Source organism: Chrysoperla carnea, chromosome 4, assembly GCF_905475395.1.
Source record: "Chrysoperla carnea chromosome 4, inChrCarn1.1, whole genome shotgun sequence".
NCBI lineage: Eukaryota > Metazoa > Arthropoda > Insecta > Neuroptera > Chrysopidae > Chrysoperla > Chrysoperla carnea.
Window position 1 is genome coordinate 70,380,683 of NC_058340.1, and position 13,850 is coordinate 70,394,532.

The 13,850-nt window shown below is 28.4% G+C and overlaps 1 protein-coding gene across 1 annotated transcript in view; it reads right to left on the reverse strand.

Moving 5' to 3' along the window:
- LOC123299298 (breast cancer anti-estrogen resistance protein 1) overlaps window positions 1-12,005 on the reverse strand; it is a 43,015-nt gene extending 31,010 nt beyond the window's left edge. Inside the window, exon 1 of the mRNA XM_044881655.1 lies at window positions 11,779-12,005. Coding sequence (XP_044737590.1) covers window positions 11,779-11,835 — 57 coding nt within the window. The 5' untranslated portion in view covers window positions 11,836-12,005. The remainder of the gene's footprint in view (window positions 1-11,778) is intronic.
- Between the last annotated feature and the right edge of the window lie 1,845 nt (window positions 12,006-13,850).

Consider the following 13,850-nt stretch of genomic DNA (forward strand, 5'->3'; position numbering starts at 1 on the left):
AACTATTTCTTTTTACAATCGCTCATTCCTTCTTTAATTGACCACACTGTGTTTCTTTTTAGTTTTTAATTACTAAGATGACAGGAGGTTCAATACTTTTTGAAAGCCCTGTACATACGTACATTACATGTGATTGTATACATAATAAAAGTGAGTGAGTGACTAGCATGCACAGAGTACTAGCAATGCGGTGATATAGAATTATTATTTTTTTTTTTTTTGTTATTTAGTTATAAAGTCATGCATTTCGTTTTTTATTTCAAGGATGTTTTAACTGCAACTTTGTGTATTATGTTTTTATTTCTTATAATACATATAAATATATAACAAATATACATACATACATACATACATACATACATACATACATCATAAGACACACATATGTGCACATATTTATTATTGCTGCGGCTGGTTTTTTTTATTTAAAACTTCCATAAATATTATTAAACTGATTAAGGATGTATGAGCATGGTAGTGGGGGCACAAATTTAAAAATAGATATTTTCAATTTTGATGATAAATTTATATTATTACTTGACGATATAAGACGAAAAGTAAGAATACAATTTTTCGATATCTGGCTTAATTTTCAAAATATCAAAAATTTTGTTTAATTATGTAGCTTTCGATATTTCGAAAACCAAGACACATATCGAAAAATTTTATTCTTATTTTTTGTCTAAATTCATGAAGTTATAACAAAATTCATCATCAAAGTTGAAAATAAGATAAAAATAATTTCAACCCTTAATCTACCCTGCTCTTACATCCCTTATATGGACGGTGACACTTAGTTTTTTTCTTTTCTAATTCATTGCTAATATGTTTACTTTCTATTAAAAAGTTTTTTTTTTTAAATTTGTTTTCATTCATTCCAAATGAAAATTATTAAAAACTTCCAAAATATGTCGTTTTTTGAGATTCCTCCATAAGAGCCAATGTATTTTATATCGATTTTTAATGACTTTTTTCTTAAAAATTTGCACGGATACCTAAGCTGAAATTTTAACCACATATTCTTTGAGTAAAAGACTACCTACAAACAAATTTTGAGCCTTTAAATCAAACATTGTTGTCATGCTCTTAAATCCTTAATGGTTAATTTTGGTAGTATAAAACAAAGGTACCACTGATCCCGTCAATATTTTGGAGTGAGTAATATGAAGATTTTTTGATTGAATGACAAGTTTCTGAAGTATTTACCGAAGAAATTGCTCCGGGATATCACTTATTGTATATAATTTTAGTCACTGCCTCAGTAATATTGCGTCTAATTGTCAAGGCGACTTTACTTTTGTAATTTTTAGGTGCAAATTATTCTAAAGAATGATTTTTATCCAAATCGAAGACAAACAATTTTTCCTCATTTTTTAAAGGCAGGTGGTAATTAAGGGATAGTATTTCCCTTTGAAAAAATTCAATCAAGAAAATCAGAATTAAAATATGTGTTTCCAAAATCAATAAAACTTGGTTTATAAGGTAATTTTGATCCAAAAAATACAAAAATGGAGATAATTTAACGTTTGGATGAGTGGTTTTTGAAATTTCGTCAAAAAAGTTGCATGAAAACGCTTTTATTTCGGAGAAATTATGAAGATATTTTACTACCCTAAATAATCCAAAAACATGAAAATATGGAAGATTTTTTTCTTTGAAAGTTTCTAAAGAGTATTAACCGACATTAATTGTATTTTTCGGACCAAAATTATTCCAGAAATTGCTTTTTATTCAAATCGGAGTCTAATTTAGAGAAATAGACTACAAGAGACTATACAATTAAATAATAAATATTGTGTAAATTTTTAAAAAGAAAGAAAAATTATGTGAAATGTTTATTTTAAAAATTGTAGACGGTCTAGAATTTGAAGGTTAACTTTATTTTTCAATTAACCTTAATTTGATTTAATAACAGTTTTTTTCTTTCTTCAAATATGTGATAACTGAATAATAACTGATTTCCTTTTAAATTGAATCTTAGATTATATTACATTTGAGTTAGAAGTAGGTAGGTTAGGTTATATTGGCTGTCCACGAAGGACACACTTAGGCTATTCGTTGTGTGCGTAGTCATGGTGGGGATAATAAAATCGATGCCAGCGCTTTAAGTGAAAAATTTTGGAGATAAAGTGGGCTGTTATGACTAATTTGCAATTATTTACATGTTAATGATATAGAAACTGTCAAATTAAAATGATTGAAAAACACTAATTAATTAAACTTAATGCATTAAAAATTGTGAAAATAAGAAATCAAATTGTACAAATATTATTTTTCAAATGTTAATTATCGTAATTATTTATTTAAATTTGTGAAACAAGAATATTAAATTTTAAATGTAAGTTTTCAATGCAATCCACACAATTATATATGCATCCATTAATTCTATAATTAAAGTAGTGTATCGTTGTCATGGAAACGAAATTCACGCTCGGAGCGAATAGAGCCCATTGTGATACCAAATAGGTAAGTCTAGAAGTAGGTAAGTCTTAATTATAGACTGTTTCATTATTGAGATATAATAACGCCAAGTTAAACAATTTTATTGTTATTGAACAGAAACGAATATAGATAGAGTATTGGTAGTTGAAGAGAGATATCTATATTAATAAAATTGAAAACAGTTCTCTTGGTACACAATATATTGAACGACAAATAGTTGCGTGGTATTGTAAAGTTAAAAATTACACATTATTCGATTATAAGCATTTATTTGGTTAATAAAGTGTGTTGCATTTAAGATGAAGACACCCTCATATTTTAGTTATTTCTAGGAATATCGATTTCAAATTTTGCACAATCAATCATACAGGGTGATAGATTACATTTTTTGACATACTTAACCAAATCCGAATTTTAAACTCAGCCTACAATAAATTGACAAATAGGGCCACTTCTTAATATTTTCGCAAGCGTCAGATTTGGTTAGAGATATTGAAAAAAACCAAAGCATTGTTATAATTCTGTAGGGAGACAAATAATACCTTAAGCTTAAAATTCGAAGGGTCTCACTTCATGTTAAAATACTCATCAATATTGTCACAAATCATTTTTGAACTGAGATTCTGTGTAAATGGAAAGTATCTAATAATATAAAGAATTTAAAAAGAAAACAAACAATAATTTTTATTTTAAAAAAAATTCCAACAGATGAATAAGTAATAATAATATTAATAATTTATAAATAATTTATTCAGGTGATGATAACTTTAAAAAAAATTTATTTAATATTTATAATGTCATGAACTTTTTATTGTATATAATTTTTATTTTCAAATTATAATAAACATGATAAATAAATAAAAAATTTGTCTATTATTTTTATCAAAATGTCTGATACCCTTCAAAGGCCCTTGATACCTCCATAAGGCACTTTCTTGACACTAACTAACCCTCACCAGACAGCTCTTCAAACCTTTAGCTCAATTTAGTGAAACTGTTGCGTGTCAGGCTAACGAATAATAAAGAATTTGCTTAAAAGTTAGCTTTTTATAACAGAAGTAATATATAGAAGTAATATGATGCATTGTTTTCATACTAAGTACTTTTTTTTTATAAACGCAGGAATATATTATAACCCAGTACAAACAATCACATGTGTATGTTAAAGTCAAATAGGTACAGCGAATTTGTCCAATACTGAAGGAATTGGTTACGACTTCGTATTAAAGTTCAAAAAGTAATTATTAAAATCGAGAAAGAAAAAGCCAATTTTAAACTAATTTTTAAAATTTGTGGAGGTTTTTGAGCTTCAAAGAACGTATAATTCGTAAAAAAATACAAATACGTCCATATACGTCCATAGAATTGCCGTTCGTAACTCTAAAGCTATAAAAGATGGAAGGTTAAAACTACGTAAGTAGCTTTGCTTCGAATCATTAACTTATTCATCTAAACTATTAAAGAAATTCAAAGAAAATAACTTTGAAATATTTTCACATCTCAATATTTTTTGAACTTTCGGTACCTACATGTATATGTTTATTAAAATATTATAAAATAAAATCACATGTGCTAAAATAGAATAATGACATCATATTAAAAGTATAAAAAAAAATCCGGTATATAATGTTATACACACTTTCTGAGATTCCGTACTCAAACTTATCTTTATTACTGTCCTTTGCAATTGAAACATAGCTAAATTATCCGAAACATGTCACACATTTTAATCCGTCAGCACTCACGTCAACCGTTCGGTAATCTAGCCGCGTGATGGGAGATATATATTGTTTTACTTTGTGAATCATAACCTCTACATAATTTTATATAAATTTATTTGTTAATGCATTATCTTAATTAAAAACAAGTTTGATTACGTAATTATTTAATGATGTTGGAGAATGAAAATGTTAGAGCAGAGAAATAATCGAAATAATTAATATAATTTTAATCAATTTCACCATATTTCTATTACAAGTTCATTTAATTTACTGAGCACGAAAAGGCTCGAAAATTTCCGAAGTAAAAATTTTTACAATTTCTCATATGGCAGGAAAAAATATATGTTTTTAAAAACTCTAGATAGGTTGAAAATCTCTGAAAAATCCACAATTCAGAAATAGATAATAGGTATAAGTTTCAACCTTATGTACTATTTAAAAAATATAAATTATTTATGTTTTAAATCGAACGTGATCAAAGTTTTCATAACGCGAGTACTGACGGGTTAAAGAACACTCTAAAGTCTGATTTTCGTTAAATGATACAAAACCCTTGATACAGGAGTTATATTCTCACTATTCGAACTTTTTTTTTTATTGTACTTTGTATATTTTTTTTTTTGTGCATTACATTTTGTCATGAGACAAACAACTTTTTTTTTTTATTATTCACTTTGTGTGTACAACGTCGACGTCACTTCGCTAAATACACAAAAGCATTGCAAAAAACACAAAATAAAAAAACACTTTCATTAAAAATTTCAAGTGTAAATTTACATTTTAATTATTTTAAAACGATTTTTTAATTAAATTTACGGTTTTTTCTTAAAAAATATAAAAAAAAACTTTTGGACAATATTGCATTAACTTTTTGTTTGTGCTAAAATAGGCAAAAAATTTCTGACTTGTTCGTCTGGCCCTTTTCTTTATCCCTTAATAAATCTTTTAATCACTGTTATTAAAAACCACTTTCTTAAAGAGCAAAGCATTAAATAAAGTAGCCGACCATTAAACAGTCAAAATTCCCATAATATATTTATTTTTAGATTAAATGTTTTGCTTTCTTTAGATACTTGAAAAAGGCAGTAAATACACATGCCACCTAGTAGTTGTTTACTTTTTAAGTGTTCTACTTCGTCAGTTCCAAACAATAGATGCTTTGTCTGTTATAGGTAATATGTAGCATAATTTATATATAGTAACCCGAAGACGTACGATGTACCTTAGCTGATTCTGTATCGGTGGGTAACAACAACATTGTGTGGTGTGTCCGCCAGGTAATTGTCAGTTACAAACAATAGATGCTTTGTCGACAGCACACAAGAATACAAGTTTTACACACGTATTACTAAAAAATGAAAGGTGCGCACGATAGGTTTCGCACAAAAAACGTATTGAGGTCATGCGATCATTAGATATCATTTTTTTTTCTTTACAGGCGACTAATATTAAAACAAATTCGTAAGAAGTTCTCGTGAAGAATAAAAAGTAGGAAAGTACACATGATTAATCTTATAAGTATTAAGGATTTCCTATGGACTTATTGTGTACACTTTTTCAGCAGCAAATGTATTCTCAGCTTTAAAATAATACTATTTTTGATATCTTGCAATGATTTATCAAATTAATTTGACATGTAAAACACATTTCATTGAATTACCCATATATGTAAAGATATTTTTTTTTATATATGCTTAACAAATAATTCGTGGAAAGAACACACAAACCAACCCAGCAAGTGAGCTGTGAGTGTTGACAGTGGCGCCATGTCCGTCTTATATCAAGTGTTAATTAAAAAATTGTTATTTATCATCATACAATTTTATCTACCAGAAAAGAGTTAAGTCTAGAGCCATGCTTCAAATAAGAACAAAATTTTGAATAAAATAAATACTCGTGACTAATAAAATGGGATTATTGTCACCTCATGTTTTCGAACACATGTCCTAAATGTGTGTTTTTCCTGAAAGTGAGTTTGTTTGTTTGTTACGCTTTTACAACTCAATGGATTTTAATGAAACTTTACAATAACATAGCTCATACATCAGAATAACAAATTTATTTTTGACATTTCGCTGCGCCATCTATAAACATCATAGTAAAGCAAAAATAAAATATTTCTGTAAAAGAGTGTGTACTTGATACAATTTATGGCCATCTGTTCAACCAGGGATTTCTAATACACTCAATCCATTATGGAAAATTTATACTTAGAAAAAAAAAATTTATTAACTGTACATACATATATACTTCTAGCAAAGTTTAAAAAAAATTTGAAAAAAAACGATTTTTTCTCTGGGAATCTCTTTCAAATTGTTGAAATTAGCCCAACCGCCAATTTTAAAGTATGTTACCTAGTAGGAACAAAAAAAACTGTTAGACAGTAAATTATTATCAAATCCCGTGCCTGATCCTAGACTATCTGAAGTAATATTCAAGAAATATTATATTATTGACAACATCTTACTTGTAATCGGATTACAACATTCTTATTTTTATTTGTAAATATTAAAAATACTTTACAATTAAAAACAATTTAGCGAAGAAAACGTAAAGTTCAAGTTTTAATGCATTAAGGCCTTAGATACTACAACAGGTTAACTACGAACACTGGCATCGACGTACACAGCTTTTAGCCCCAATGGTTCTAAGCAGAAATTTTTTACTTAAAAATGCCATATAAATTCAACATTATTTTGCATAGACACATACTTAGCCAACTAAATCAATGATAAATTAAGGTCCAGTAGCGGGCGCATCTGAAATTATTTTGTTCTTGAAACGTTTTAATATAGAATGATATTTATAATACGGAATGCTAAATAAATTCTAAAATTAAACGAGTTCTATTTACTATTTTTAGAGAATTAAATAAATAAGGACTTTATCTCAAAGAAACGTAGGCGCAGTTGTTATTTTTCAATGGAAAGAAATATAAAAAAGCATTTTATTCAAATAAAAATATTTCATTTCGAAGAATTATATTTGAGATATGTTAGAATCATAGTAATCATTGAATATTAATATATCTTAAACCCTTACTTGTCATCGTGAAAGCACTATCGTTAAGTAAAAGAATTTAGTTTTTACTTAAGACAAAAAAGTTTTAACGATTGTTCGCAGTTTCTTTTTGAAAAAAACTATCATCAATATATTTGATCACAAAATATAACAAGAATTGGATTCATATAACGCTTTCACCAAATGATGGCCACTGTTTCTCCAAAATGAAATTTTGGAAACTTTTCCATGTATTCCAGTTGAATAATTCAAAAAATTTCAAGGCCAAATTAATACTTTTAAAGTGCTTTGATAGAAAATAGAACGAAAATTTTACAAGTAACGAGCTTGGAAAATATTAATACTAAATGTAACTCAAGGCATTACGACCAAATGCACCATTTTTGAATTAATTCAAATAGAAAAAAAATTATAAAAATACTTTTAGAAGTTGTCAATTCCCTTCTTCACGGAAATCCCTGACATTTCCCTGACTCTCCTAACAATTTGAAACCCCTGACATTTTCAGGTTTTCCAGGAATGTGGCATAAACTATTTTTTATGATATTACCTGAAATTCTAAATGAAACTCTATATTTTGGAAAGATTTTCGATGTATCACAAGAACTACTCATTCTAACCTTCAAATGAATTAGATATCTGCTTAAATTTTATTATTTAGCTATTTCCAAGACTTTTTATATTGCAAAGAGTCTATTATTGACCCAATGGTAAAGTCCGAAATGATTTCGACAGTTAAAAATTTGTTATAACCGATTTTACTTTTACAAAAAGGTTAAATAAAATTCTTATCGATTACTAAGGGTTAAATAAAATTTTAAATACATATTCATTGTTTTTAATTCATATTTATCAATTATAGAATACAAATTAATTGGAAAATTTAATGAATTTTAATTGAAAAATCCTTGATAGTTAATTTAAAATACAGAAAACAGTATTTAAAGCTTATTATTAACTTCTAATAGGGCTGTCTAAAACAATACGACAGCTCATTCATTATTTAGAACTATGTTCCTTATCGCATGTTATTAGAAAACGTTTTCAAGCGATTCAGCGATTCAGCTTCCCGTTAATTTTGAGAATATGCAAAAATATTTTTATAATTTGTCAATTTTTTATCAAAGTTCTAAGTTTTTTCTTTAAAAAAAAATGAGTTTTGAAAGCAAGTTATCAGAAGTTAAAGATAATAAAGATAATTTAAAGTAAGTACAAGGAAATTTTATGTTATGTCATGATAAATATCCTGATCAAAACAAAAATAGGTAATGTACGCACATATCGGGTTAACTACTTAATCAAAAGTATGTCCAAGTTTAGTCCCAAGTTTGTAACGCTTAAGAATATTGATGCTACCAACAAAATTTTGGTATAGATGTTCATAATAAATTACCTAATTAGTCCTTTTTCGGTTGTCCGTCTGTCTGACAACACAATAACTCAAAAACGAAAATATATGTCTAAAAAATATATAACACAATAATCTTTTTATTTAAAATTGAAGTTGGCTAGGGAAGCGGGTAGTTCACAGCTAGTTAAAGAATAAAACAAGTATTTCTAAAATTAAAACCTTAAATTTTCAGAAAAATATCTAGTAAACAAAAAAATAAGCGCTACATTTATATAGTTCTTCCATAGTTCCTGTCGGGTGTCCCACTAAAAAGAGATCGTATTACTTTCAAAAAGTCTCTGAATAATTTATAATTCACAAAAGAACACCCACAAAAATAATAATGTAAAAAATTCTTTGCATACTTAAAATCATTCTCGCATGTTAATATAAAAATAATATTTATGTCAAAAAAACTTTATGTGAATTTCTCGATCTAAAAACCGCGCCCTTTGAAATGAAAACCATTTAAAAGGAAGGCGGGATACCACAAAATATTTTTTGATTTATAAATAAGAATCCAAGAAGAAGAAAAAACGTGTGTAAACATTTAACGCACATATTAAAAACATTACTTTTTATACCTGACCTGCGTTCAGAGTCAACTACATACTTTTATATGGTTTTTTTTTTTTTTTTTTTTTTTAAATGGGTTCAATTTTAGGGTTCCTTAGTAGACGGGTGGTAGAGCACTTGAGATCGATATTTTTAGGGGTAGACACCGAGAGATGCGGTTTTTTACCATCGATTCCGGAAGTAAATTAAAATTGAGTCCGGTGCGACCTTGGAGGTCAGCACCAAAAACTTCCCAGTACAATAAAAAGTTATAAAAAGGCCTTGTTATTAACATTTATAGATCATGTTTCGAACATGTTCAAACGATCATTATGTCGTGTTGAAAACAGAATTCATTCACGTATCAGTTCTTAAACATACGATTACGCGTCGAATAAGCCCAGTTACGTCATAAATGGTTCGCGAAATAATCGAGGCGAAAGAATCCGAACGAAAATACGCACATACGAACACACACACACACAGTTTTCTTTGTGTGCCCTCGTTTTAGCCCTCAGCGCGACGAATTAGAGACAGTCCTGACTAAGAAAATTCAACCAGAGTCAACAGTAGAAGCAATGCTGTCATCAAAAGCGGCCTGGAACGCAATAAACACTTTTGCCACAGTAGTCCTTACAGAGTTGCGGTCTATAGAGAGAGGAAGAACAGCGAATGACGCCAATTAGAAGAGTAGAAAAGTAACATCTTAGCTACCAGGAAGAAGAGCAGTAGCTAGATCCTCCCCTCATGAAGTAATGCCTAACGGCGGTTTCCGTGGGGATCAGAGGTTGGAGGATAGCGGAGGTTGGAGAGAGTACGATGTCTGTGGCGCCACGATTTGACGATGGAATATGGTTAAGCAAAGTAAAACAAATCAAAAATGAATAGTGCTAATTTTCGGGTTTCGGCTTATTTTTCGAGTAATTGACTCTTTGAAATTACACATATGGCCATTTTTTTTATGTTGAATCGTTTAAATTTGACAAGTTCATATGGATCACAAGTTCCCTTGCGTTTACCCTGTGGACGCGCTCACTGATCTACAAATTGGCCATGCCTTTAATGGGGTCGTGTTAGCACAGGTCTGCGGGTTTTTAGCCCTTGCGTTACAAAAATGGCGAATTTAATGACATAAAAATTGCATTTTTTAGACTTCATTATCTCGAAAACCAAGCGAAAACTCGAAAATTGGTATTCTTCATTTTCGCTTTATTTAAGTGCGTTTTAAAATATTCTGTTGTCAAATCGTGGCGCCACAGTTATCGTACTCGAGCCCGGAGGTTTTTAGTCGGTATTAGCATTGACAGGTCTGTCAGTCAATGTTCGAGCCCGACATATCCAGGCGAACCACCTAAGCCTGGAATACGTAAATGTATTTTCCTCCGGTACAAAAAAAAAAAAAAGAAAACGTGTACACTCACACACATACAGACAGATATTGAAGCTTGAAAAAGTATAATGAAAAGAATTCGATAGTGCAGTTACATACTTCAAAATTTTAGTTTTAAATAAACATATGAAACCCTATATTACGTATGCTTGATACACTCTAGACCGATTTTTAAAAATATAATACTTATTCTTCCAATAAGTTTAATAGGTTTCTCATATTAACTTTTTGACTTTTTTTTTTATTATAGACACTTCTCAGGACCTTGTGAGAAATGAACCTTGTTACTTTGTTTTTTATGTGCCATATCTGGTACTTTATGAGAAATTATCCACGAAACCCGACCGAAACTTCACTTTTTTTAGATGGGAACATTACTTGAGAGATAAGAAAAGTCATGCCATAATTTGGGTATAAAAAAAAACCCAACCAAAAATTTTCTTGGCTCAGTTGAAACAATTTTGATTTCTAACAGGTCACGATTATGTTTAAATATCCATCAAATTAAGTTCTAAAGTCACTAGTACTTTATGAGAAATTATCCACGAAATCCGACCGAAACTTCACTTTTTTAGGTGGGAACATTACCTGAGAGATGAGAAAAGTCATGCCATAATTTGGGTATAGAAAAAACCAAAATTCAACCAAAAATTTTCTTGACTCGGTTGAAATAATTTTGAATTTCTAACAGGTCACGATTATGTTTCAATATCCAACAAATTAAGTTCTAAATTTGTAAAATTTCTATTACCATCTATTTCCCATAATTTCAGGAAAAAAAACTATTTTTTAGATGCAAGAATTCAACTATTTCAAAAATATTGCTAATATCTTTATAGAAGATTTAGATATCTCGAAAAACGCTCATAAAATTATCAAAACGATATGATTTTCATGTTTTAGTCTCAAATTAGTTCCTTGGACCATTTATCAAGTTTTTACAAAATTAATTGTTTTAATGTTTAAAATATTTTTCTAAAATTCATTGATAATTAAGCAATTCAGCAATGAATATATTTCAAAAACAAAATTTTTTACAAAACACCGTGACAATATTTATATCAAGGCCAAAGTCCTAAAAATTCATACAATCAACTCAATCAGTTAAAAAAAAATATTCCAAAACTCGCAATAATTATTTCATACAATTAAAATAAAATTTTGGTTCTCCCAAAATTAAATTCTAGGAAAAATATGACATAATTCGTATAGGTCATGGTTCACCTATGTATAAAAAAAAAAAGAAATTTGCAATTTACCTGTGAATGTATGGATGGTGTAATATTAATCACTGTATCCGTACTTTGAGGCATCATAATCCAGACTCAAAACATCTAAATCAATTTAAAAATTAAACCTTGCACACTATACTTTTAATTATCACTAATCTCACATTCAATCCAAACATTGAATAATTATTATCACAGGTAAGGAAAACCACTTCACAAAATTAAACATTTTCGATTTTTATTTGTTATAAAACACTATCTTAAACTTTATAAATTAATTAATTCATTTCGTCACATAAATTTTTAATTAATTACTATGTTATAAATTTATTAATTTTTAATAAAGCATTGCACATGAAATTATTAACATGTTCTTTAGTAAAGCATTTGACTGTCACTAGTCAAGTCACTACGGAGTACGGACTACGGTAGAACTTTACACAAGTCTGTTATAATGAAATTTAAAATCAAGTGTATTATAACAAGAGTCGGGGTTCAACTCTCTTCAACCATGATATAAATACAAACAGTTTGGCAACACATGTGTGATGCGCAATCAACATATATGGTGATAGGGCTGCCAACTTTCCGATCTTTGGATGACAGGTGGTTCTCAGAGTACTCTTGAACTTGGAAGGAGAGCACAGAGTACTCTTGGACTAAATAGTAGGGACCAACTTGCGGTATCCCTTTCTTGTTTTAATTATTATTATATACAAAAAAGCCTAAAAAACTATGATTTTCTAAAAACTAGAGTTAAATAATTATATTTTTACTATTAATACTGTAATAATATAAATAATTTGCTAATAATTGCATAATTTATTCTTTAATGATATACTCTTCTGTTTTTTTAACCGACTTGAAACAAAAACGGAGAAGGTTATCAATTCGACTGTAGTTTTTTTTTAATGTTTGTTACCTCAGAACTTTCAACTGGGTGAATCGATTTTGATTATTCTTTATCTGTTTGAAAGCTGATACATCCCGTGTGGCCCCATTTCATTTTGGTCCACTCCTGACAACGGCATCCATGAGAAAACTATAAAAGTCTTAAATTTGCATTAAGTATGCATGACAAGAGGAAGAATAACTTAATATCAAGCCAACCGATTTCGATGATTCTTTTTTTAGTGACAAATTAGTTAGTGTACTTCAGATTCACTAAAAATCACAAAATAAAAAAAACTTTTAACAAAAAGAAAACCGACTTCAAAAAAAAAACTTTTCCAAAATAAATTAATAAGCACTAAAAAGTAAAAAAATAACGAAAATATAATGTAGTTAAAATTCTTGTTATTTTTGGAGTCGGTGTCTGCCAAGCTAATGTAGCAAACTGTTCTGTCAGAGTTGTTTCTTTGGCTGATACCGACTCCAAAAATAACAATAATTTTAACTCGTTATATTTTCGTTATTTTTTTACTTTTTAGTGCATATTAATTTATTTCGGAAAAGTTTTTCTTTTGAAGCCGGTTTTCTTTTTGTTAAAAGTTTTTTTTATTTTTTTTTTATTTTGATTTGGCAGCTCTATATGGAGAGTCTGGATCTGTATCTGTATCTTTGATATACCTACCTTTAACAAGATAAAATTAATTATCGTTTGTAATATTGAGATTATCTCGATTAATATCAAATTCATATAACAGACGTTTTGATGTGACACAGATCACACTTTAAAATGTAGAATTATTTAATAAAAAATCAACTGTTTTTATGAAATGTGAAAATGTATGCCTGAGAAAATTAAAATAATAAAATATTTTTCCCTGACAATGACATACCTATGTATTAATACCATGATTTTCAGTATGCGTATAGTACACATACTGCGCATGCATTGTATTTAGATAAATCTGCAGAATTTCAATTCCATTTATAGACAATTTATTTATTATCCATATATGAATAGGCAGGCAGACATTCTTTTTATTAGAAAGATTTCTTTTTAAAATAATATACGTTGTTAGTTTTTCTTCTTAATGATTTTTAGGTCAATAGAAATAATAAAGAAAATTTAATACTTCTTTTTATTTGAATACTGCTTTTTTTTATTCATTTCACAGCAGATTTTTTCGGGTCCATTTATTAAATAATAATTGATA